Source organism: Vitis vinifera, chromosome 7, assembly GCF_030704535.1.
Source record: "Vitis vinifera cultivar Pinot Noir 40024 chromosome 7, ASM3070453v1".
Lineage (NCBI taxonomy): Eukaryota > Viridiplantae > Streptophyta > Magnoliopsida > Vitales > Vitaceae > Vitis > Vitis vinifera.
Genome location: NC_081811.1, coordinates 15,719,839 through 15,730,024, shown reverse-complemented (window position 1 = coordinate 15,730,024; position 10,186 = coordinate 15,719,839). Strand labels below are relative to the sequence as shown.

General features: G+C 32.0%; 1 protein-coding gene across 3 annotated transcripts; it reads right to left on the bottom strand.

Moving 5' to 3' along the window:
* Positions 1-2,291: 2,291 nt before the first annotated feature.
* LOC100855028 (uncharacterized) lies at positions 2,292-9,798 on the bottom strand. 3 transcript variants are annotated; one of them, XM_003632402.4, is made up of 9 exons: positions 9,564-9,798; positions 8,385-8,519; positions 6,423-6,564; positions 6,085-6,327; positions 4,474-5,473; positions 3,503-3,741; positions 3,344-3,417; positions 2,955-3,051; positions 2,292-2,502 (listed from the first exon to the last, which is right to left on the bottom strand). In XM_003632402.4, exons 2-9 carry the CDS (start codon positions 8,429-8,431, stop codon positions 2,470-2,472), a joined length of 1,875 nt encoding a protein of 624 aa, XP_003632450.2. In that variant the 5' UTR covers positions 8,432-8,519; positions 9,564-9,798; the 3' UTR covers positions 2,292-2,469. The 3 variants fall into 3 exon arrangements, with proteins under 3 accessions (XP_003632450.2, XP_019076477.1, XP_010652622.1); XM_019220932.2 differs by lacking the exon at positions 9,564-9,798 and adding an exon at positions 9,130-9,517; XM_010654320.3 differs by lacking the exon at positions 6,085-6,327 and having other exon boundaries at positions 9,564-9,796.
* Between the last annotated feature and the right edge of the window lie 388 nt (positions 9,799-10,186).

The window sequence follows — 10,186 nt, the reverse complement described above, 5'->3', positions numbered from 1 at the left end:
GAGTATTTGTTAAAAGAAGAATATGTGAATAATTCAATTTGCCCATGTGTTTTTATCAAGAAATCAAAATTTGGGCTTACAATAATTGCAATGTATGTGGATGATTTAAACCTTATAGGAACTCCTAAAGAGGTCACAAAAGCAACCAATTATTTAAAGAAGGAATTTGAAATGAAAGACTTAGGGAAAACAAAATATTGTCCCGGCCTACAAATCGAGCATTATTCAAATGGCATATTAGTCCATCAATCGACATATATAGAGAAAGTATTAAAATGATTTTATATGGACAAATCACATCCAGTCAATTCCCCTTTGGTTGTTCGTTCACTTGTAGTGAACAAAGACCCATTTCTTCCTAAAGAAGAAAATGAAGAATTGTTTGGTCTAGAGATACCATATCTCAATGCAATTGGTGCACTAATGTATCTTGCAAATTGTACTAGACCAGACATAGCATTCTCTGTTAACTTACTAGCAAGATATAGTTCTGCTCCAACTAAAAGACATTAGAATGGGATTAAACATATATTGTGATACCTTCGTGGAACAAGTGACATGGATTTATATTATTCAAAAAAATAAAAATCACAATTAATTGGGTATGCAGACACAAGATATCTTTCAGATCCTCATAAAGCTCGATCTCAAACGGGTTATATCTTTACTTATGGTGGAACGACAATATCTTGAAGATCAGTCAAGTAAACAATGGTAGCCACATCTTCAAATCATTCAGAAATTCTTGTAATTCATGAAGCAAGTCGTGAATGTGTATGACTAAGGTGAATGATCCAACATATACAAGAAACATGTGGACTACCTTCCATCAAAGGCAATGCAATCGTGTTACATGAAGATAATGCTGCTTGTATTGCACAAATTAAAGGAGGATTCATAAAAGGTGACAAAACTAAGCATATCTCCCCTAAATTCTTCTATACTCATGAGCTCTAAAAGAAATGTGAGATTGATGTTCAACAAATTCGGTCATTAAATAATATAGCAGATCTATTCATAAAGGCATTACCTTCGACCACATTGAAAAAATTAAGGTATGACATTGGAATGAGAAAATTGAGAGATCTACCATTTGAAATGTTGAAGAAATCATAATCATGTTTAAATAACGAGGAGAATGCTAATATGGATATATTGCACTCTTTTTTCTTTTATCCCGGTTTTGTCCCATTGAGTTTTACTGGCAAGGTTTTTAATGAGACAATTACCATATTCTTATGATCATCCAAGGGGGAGTGTTAGAAAATATGAGGATTTATCGGATTATGGGAACTTGTGGATGATCATCCATATTGATGTATATCTCTTTGTGAATCCCTATAAAAGGGAGATACCTCTAATGAAAATCAATTATATTCTCTTCCTACATTCGTATTTCTCTTTCTTATTTTCTTCTCCTTTCACTTTTATAATTTTACAACAATATATATATATATATATATATATATATATATATATATATATATATATATATATAATCATTATTAACAATTTATTGAAAGCACTAGAATTAGAACACATTTGGAATGATTTTGAAAAGGATTCAACACACTTCCTAATGCTTAGAAGTGCTTTCTTATAAAAATTAATTAGGTATTTGATAAATTTTTAAAAATTTATAGAATCATTTAAACAATCACTTGTTAAATGATTATTTAAAAAAACCATTTTTCTCTTATATAATATAAGCACTATCAAAGTTTTTTTTTTTTTAGTTTGTATCAAACACTAAGATTATGTTTGCTTTTAGTAAAATTTGGGGAAAAATGTGAGGAAAAGAAAAAAAAAGAATGAAAAGTAGAAGAAAAAAAAAAGAAAAATAATAAATAGGTTTAAAATCAATAAATTATTTTTATATGCTACTTCAAACTCATTTATCTTATTTTAACTCTTCCATATAAGAATTAAATAATTTAAAAGTATATAGATTTTTTTAACTAATTTTACTTATAATATTTGATTTCCTTTACATATTTTCCATAATAAAAACAATCACAAAAAAAATCATTTATTTATTTTATTTATTTTCTTTAATTAGTACTTTCTAGGAACAAACATAAGCTGAGATATTCCTTTCATTCTAATAAAACTGCCACTAACAAAACCATTGCGGGTAAAAACATTTTAATCATAATCACTTCCAAATAAGTAAAACATAAAGCTGGTTAGCAAAGAAGGTTGTTATGAAGCTTAAAATCAAATATCTTCTTCATTTTTTCCTAATCCAAATTCCATCTCTACACAATGTATATAAAGCTTCAGAGACTTGATTAAATGGTAATTCAATGGCGCAAAATTCATTCATTTATCACCAACAGAAGATCCCAGAAGCCTTTTTCTTTACAATAGTGGAAGTGGAACATACTGTACATTTGCATCTTTGTATATACAAATGAATACCCCATACACACTATACAGAATCAACAAAAATAGCCCAAGAATAAACTCTCATTTACAGTCTTCACATTCTTTGAATTCTATCTGCATTTCAAAGAATAAATGGTTCTATTATAATATGAAAATAAACTATTATGGTCTGTTTAATGTTTTCTAAAATAAAAGTTTATTTGAGAATTTAGAATGTTCCCAACTTGTTTTTTATGTTTCCAAATATTTCTTAAAAATAACGTTTACTCGTAGTGTTTCATTTTCAATTATCTTCATATTTGTATATTATTTTTTAAAACAACTATAAATATTATTTTTTAAAACAACTATAAAAAACAAGTGAAAACAATTGAAAATAATTAAAATATGTTCTCGGAAAATACTCTATTTTCATAACAAGTTCTCTGAAAACTGTTTTCTATTAAAAAAACCACTTAATGTATTTTCGAGTCTAAAAAATAGTTTCCTGATTTTAAGAACAAAAAACTGTTTTAAAAATAAAACAACTAGGAATACAAGTAAGCATCAACTCTGGGGAGAATTACCTCAACTTGGCTGTCCAATGGAGGTGCTCTGCGGCGAGAAATCAATGGGAGGCGGTGACAGAGATGCCACACCATGGCCCTTAAGTAGTTGTATATGCTGCATGCCCAACAGCATACTATGAAGCTTCTTCAAGATAAACACAACTCTATATTTTAAGATGAATTTTTGCTTTGATGGATAATAATTCATAAATACTCTTAGAATGATGTTTTCTTTATGGTGTCTTCAGCAAAGGGTTTCTCTATACACCAGAAACTTTTCTTTTCATTTGTTTTTCCTGCTGAAAAATTTTACATTGGAAAAACAAACATACTTACAACTTTAGAGCATACAACTCAGTGTTGGTGTATTAGACTGAAAACAAATGAATGAAATAAAGTGTATGTACCTAAGCCTGTGCCGATTGCATGATGTGAAGAACCCGATAAGACCATTTATAATGCTTCGGAGGGACCGGAAAACCTGTAACAGAAAAACAACAGAATAAAGAGGAATGGCATTAATGAAAAAATATATACTGCCATATGCACAAATGGATAGTATAAACCTTTGAGAAGATATCTTGCCAGAGAGGGCGCCAAAATGAGATTTGTGATGAAGTAGGCTTTGCTTGAGCAAAATATTTAAGCTGATCCATGCTACTGGTAGATACCATCGAAGTCCTTTTAAGAAAATCAGAGATTCCGGAGAATAGAGAAGCCACATATTTTGCCAAACCAAGATTGGCCCGAGCAGGAATGAGCAATAGTTTCCACACAGAATAAAGGATGGTACAAACCAATGTGACTGAATAAAAAGAAGTCAAACTTCAAAGGAATCAGATGAAATATTATTCATATGAGATGAAAAACTTCAAACATTGCATTCACCCAAGGCTCAGATTGTTCATATTCATTCACAATGTCCTAAGGCACCCGAAAAATCAAGAGTAGAAGGATATAATCATTGGCTTAATTACTTATTGGAATGGTGGGAGACCAATCTTATGGAATTCAATTTTCCTTTGGTCATGCAAGTGTGACTCACCATGGATAGGCCACAGCTGGCAGCATCACAATAAAGAGCAAAACAAATTACAAAGTCCAGATCTTGGTTTTAGACATTGGAACTGTTTTTCATTTTCAAACTGGTTGAATGAAAAAGACCCGAAATTAACAAGATCAGCCTAGTGTTTCCAAAAGCTTTTATGACTATTTCTGAAAATAAATGTCATTTTCATGTTTTCATTGTCCTTTCTTTTGTTTAACAGAAGAGAGATAATGGAAAGCAACATTGATCAAAGAGATTATGTCAATTGCATATTCAGTAAAGAAATTGTTTTGAGAAGCATGCATTTTTAAAGATCAAAGGACCCTGCTTTCTTTTTTTTTTTTTTTTGTTTCATCAAAGAAAAATGGCAGTAAATCATCAATACTTTGATGTGGTTTGCCATAACTGGCCACCTGGATGAAGCAGAGAAGAAAGAAATGAAAAGAAAAAGAACTTGAACAAATAAATTTCAAATGATATTGATTATACCTAAAGTTGACACAAGTGAGTAGAGAAGCTCAAATGGTGAGATTAGAACTTGGGTCAAATCAACCACCATGCTGCAGAGGGACTCTGCCATGAGCTGTGCTGTGTAGAAAAACTGCTCCCCTGTTTCAGCCAAAATGTTCCATATAGATGATATAACCTCCACCATTCCTTCAAGTGGGTCCATGAACGGTGTCATTGTAATCGATACTGGCATTGTGATCACTCTCATCATCATCAAAACCCATTCAAGAGCCTTCCCAAAGTTTTGAACGAACAACATTGTTCCTAAATAAAAGATTCTAGTAATCATTTCAGATTTTTCAATCCACTTAAAAATGGGACCAAAAAGGTGGGATGCAGTTGCCTTCAAGAGGGGAACATTCTTATAGAGATCATAGAACCCAATGATCATAGTTATGAGTGAGATTAATACATAAAGGATTCTCCCTAGAGGCCGCATCCAGGGATGATAAACCTTGCAAAATAGGGGATAGGACTGCAAGAAAATAACCCAAGTAGGAAGGCCTAACTCAAGCAATGTGAGAAGCCTTGAATTAGATGTGATTACCTGCCTCAGTATAATTGGGAGGTCCCCATCATTGAACCACAATAGCAGTAGAGTGTCCTTGAATCCCAGAGATGCAATATTACTCTCGTCTTCTGTATTCTGTTCTTTCTTCCAATTGATCAGCTCTTCAACCTCCATTGTTCTATTATCCTGCATATCAAAGGAGCATTCTCTGGCATCAAAGAATATTTCCTCAGGAAGGTGCTGGGGAGGAGATGTATCCTCAAACAACTGTTCTTTAGAGGCAACAGTGATTCCCCTGGGAGAGTGAGAAGGAATTTTATTTCTCAAAAGCACTAGATTGCTCTGCAGGCGCTGTGTTTCTGATGGTGTGCCAGAGAACCATGAAGGAGTACAGCGCAAGGCTTCATTGATGCTGTAGAATTCCCACTTTCTCATAGATTTCGTTTCTATAGCAATTGATGTATCAGTCTGTATGAAAAATATTTTCTTGAGAAAAAGGAAAAACAGATGCAATTGAATAAACTTCACATGGATAAAGGAAATGTTTCTTCTGCAGACAAGACAAAATACAGACATTCAATACCACAGAGAATCTAATGGAAAACAATTGAAAAAAAAAAATTCAAATATCCAAACCATATCAGCAATGACTGCCATCACTCAATCATTGTGATAGTGGACTCGTTACCAATCATGGCACCTCATCAGGGTACATTTGCATAGTCACATCATCTTAGTCACTAGAATGACCTTATTTTACAATATAAATTATGAAACCAACACCCTTGCCATGATGGGGTATAATGTGATTGGAAATAAACTGGCAGTATTAGTAAATGTAAAAACCATTATTGTAAAGGAGTCAACCATAATCCATACAGAAGACAAATATGTAAGAGATGCAGAAATTTTATCTTCTGTAAGTTTCCACATGGATATTCTCCCAGGTGGACTCCCGGTCTGTTTGTTGCATTTTGTGGTGTTCATACTGCAGAAATAAACTATTGATGTGGGATATATTTTGTATATAATTTCTTTTATAATATAGATATATTGGTGTTATGAGTATGGATGGGTACCTGAAGTTCATTCAAATAGTTGATACCACATACATCCTTCCAAGCAACCTCAAACACAATAAAACCATACAAAATTTTGCTTAAATCCAGAAAAGAGAATGGCCGCTTCTCTCTCCACCTAGTAGTGTCAATGACAGAAAACCACTTGTTCAAGTTCTTGTTGGAGGATTTTGAGTGGCGTTTGTATTCTAGACTTCGACTCCTAAGCAGAGTCTTAGTATTTCTAAAAGGCGACTTTCTGTACTGCAGATCATTGATTGAAACAATCAACAAATTAACATGTGATCAAACCCTTTTGCAAACAACCCTTTGAAAAGAGAAGGGTAATAAAGAGCAACCTTGGTGACCATTAATTCCCATATGTGGGTTGATCTTGAGTGCTTGTTCAGCCGCCATGACTGGTTGTCGACCAGAATGAGAAACATATGATTAGCAGGCACAATATACAAGAATGCCTGAGAAAGTGAAGATTTTATATGCCTGCGAAAAGAGGGTGATAAAGACATCAATGTCTAAATAATCAATCAGGATAGCCATACCAACTGTGCAAAGATAAATGCACAAGTATTTTCACATGCTTGGAATTTTGAAATGTTAAAAAAGATGGTTGTACAACTAGTATCTATAAAGATGGCATACCTTTTCTTTTGCCTTCATGGATGCCACACTAACATCATACACTACATGAGTCAAATATCTTTATTCTATTGGTTAATCACGGAAAATAGCTATGAAAAATCAAGTCTTGAGACCACTAACAGATTATGTCAGATGGTCAGTACTGCTAATCTAATGAGAGAGCAATTGATGTCATGATTCTAGACTTGAAATAACTAATATTTATTGCCTGTTCATCTGTTAACAGTAGCTCCTCAGCAACAAAAGAATGTGACCTAGTAATTCCAACTTGGCCAATAATAGATCCTAGCTCCTGAATGCATCATAATATCTTTCAATTGCCTTTAGCTATTTATCATCTTGTAGAATAAAGGAGCATATTTTCTTCAGCCATGATGACCATGACCATGACCATGACCATGACAAGCAACAAGGCAATACAGCTGTTCCAAGGTGAGTTTTAGTATAGTACAAGGAGGAAGGTCAGGAAGTCCTTGGAGGAACTAAGGCTGAATCTCAAACAGCCCCACAAAAATGAAAGCCAAAAATCCAATCATTAGGCTTCTTACTAGGTTTTAAAAACTCAGGACCAGATAACATCATCCCAACTTGAATAATGACATCGTCCAAGTATACTGTCTTCAAACTCGATACAACGGTCTAGAATTCTTGGAAAGGATTGGGGGCTGATGATGGTAAAAGTGGAAGTCTGGAAGCTTAATTATTAGTGTAACCTAAAAACCTTCTACACATCTGCAGCTGTATATGTTTAATCTAGTTCATCGGTGAACATCCAATAACTATCTCTTCCAATTTTCCATTTTCAATGTATTTAGTAATTTATGCTAACACATTACACTATCCTGTCTGTTGTTATTTTCTTGCCAGCACTTTAATTTAATAAAATTAGGAAACTGGTTTATCAGTTTATGCTAAAATTATTAAGACTATGTTTGGTTCTTGAAAATTTTCAGGGAAAATACAAGGGAAAGAAAATAAAGAGGAAAAGTCCAAGGAAAGAAAAAAATGAAGGAAAATAAAAAATAAATTTAAAATTAATGAACTATTTTCGTGTACTACAAATTCATTCTACTTATTTTTCCTCTCTTATGTAGAGATTAAGAAATTAAAAAATGTATAAATTTATAACTATTTTTAATTATCATTGATTCTCTTTCATAATTTTCCCTAGCCTATGTTTGATTCTCAGAAAATTTGAGAGAAAATGCAAAGGAAAGAAAATAGAGAGAAAAAGTAAAAGAAAAGAAAAAGTGAAGGAAAATAAAAAATAGAGTTAAAGATTATAAATTATTTTTATTTATTATTTCAAACTCATTTTATTTATTTTAACTCACCAATATAAAGATTAAATAATTTTAAAATGCATAAATTTCTAACTAATTTTAATTATATTTAATTTTCTTTGGAATATTTTTTAGGACAATCAAACATGAAAAAATCATTTTTCATAGCATTTTTTTTCTTTCCTTTGTACTTTCCGGGAACCAAACATAACCTAGTAAAACCAAATATGAGAAAATAATTTTTCTTAACATTTTTCCCTAATACTTTCTAAGAGCCAAACATAGCCTAAAAGATAGTGATGGGTGGGCAACGTTTTCAAATCAAAATAAATTGAACACATTCAGCTGGAATTCCTGGGAAAAAGAGTAAGCCCTTACCCAATTTGCAAATTCATCAGAGGGAAAAGATCTGGTAAAGTGTCCATTTTCTCCCAATCTGTTAGAAAGCCTTCAACTTACTCTTACCCATGAACGAAAGTGCCAAATTATGAAGCATAAGTTGGAGCGACTTCCCTGAGGCAAATAGAATCAAACGCTTACACCAACATGTGTGCTAAAAGAATCAAATGATAATCATATTCATCATAATAATAAATCAATATGAAAGAAGCCAGTAGTCTTGGAAATTATCTTATCTGATTAGCTAGAACCAACTCAAAGAAAACCCAGTCCCCTACAATGACTGTCTTTCACAAGGAAAAACTTGAAGAATGAGAGAAAGGAAAATGCGTGGAAGAGTTTGATTGCCAAGAAAATTTAAGAAAATAAAAGAAATTATATTTTGAATCTTCAAAATTTTCCTCATTATTTGAGACATAAAAAGAGAAAAATTCCAAAACATTTGGTTTTGCAGAGTAAAGATTTCCATTTTCAAAGAACAAAACAAGGGTTAAAATCCCAGATTTGGTTTTCTTTTATGTTTCTTCATTGACTCAGCAGGATGGTAATTTATTTCTTTCCCAAAAACTTTGGGAAAAATGCAGTAAGCAATAAAAGGATAATCCAGTTGTTGTAAAGTAAAATTATTTCAGAAGACTAGCACCCCTGTTTGGTTGTCCAGAAAACAAAGAAAAAATGGAGAAAATAAATATTTGGACCTTATGCACTATGATATTTTGGTTACCTGCATCAGGCTGACTTGAGGAGAGATTCTTCTAAAAATGAAATATCTGGGACTCAAAAATTTAATGTTTGACTACGTTTTCTCATCAACCAAACCATCTATAAAGTGAAGACGGGAAAAAAGAAATCTACAAACCCGTTAGAGGGTAAAATTCTGAGACTCCAAAAGTTTGTGTGCAAGATTTTCTCATCCACCGAACAAAGAAAATAAAAGAAAAAGGAGCAAACCCATTAAAAGTGCATTTTACCAAATTAATGCTTTTCCTAAATTTTCTTATAAACCAAGGAGAGAATAAGGAAAATTTGGGGGAAATAAAACGATTGAAAGCGGAACTTCTCAGACTCAAAAGTTAAGTTTCCCTTCATTTTCTCATCAACCAAACAAGGGAACAAAGAGAATTGAACAATTAAATAAAACAAGAACACAGAACATACCCACTAAGAAACAACAACAATGACAATGATAACCTCTGTATTCAGATGCATGGATTGAAGAGGAGAAAAAAGAGAGATCGAAGGCCGAAAAATTTTCGAAAATCGGCAGGAATTCAACCTAAAACACAGGGCCCGAAAAATCGGGTCGGCAACAGAGAAAATGACGGGTTTGTGCCTAGTTCTTTTCGGCTGTTTCCAGACCATGCAGGTACTATCACCAATCATAAACATGTAATTATTTGGGAGGTAGCGAATATACCTTTGCCCTTACCCTTCCCAATAGGATTTCGAGCTTAAAAACGCCTTTTAGTTTTTATTTTTTAAAAACTTTTTTTTTTTTTTCCTTTCCTTTTAAGACAATGTGTTTGATTAAAAAAATAAAAAACTATTTAATAATAAAAAAATAATTGTCATTTTATGTAATAAACACATGATAATATATATATATATTACATCTTATATGTAACATTATTAATTTTATTATTATTTTTATTTCATTAATTTAATAAAATATTCAAATATATTTATAATTATTCAAGATATAATTCTTATTTTTTAATTTATATGCAAAGTGTAAGAACTCTTTAAAATTTCAAAAAGATAATGATTTTTAAAAACTATTT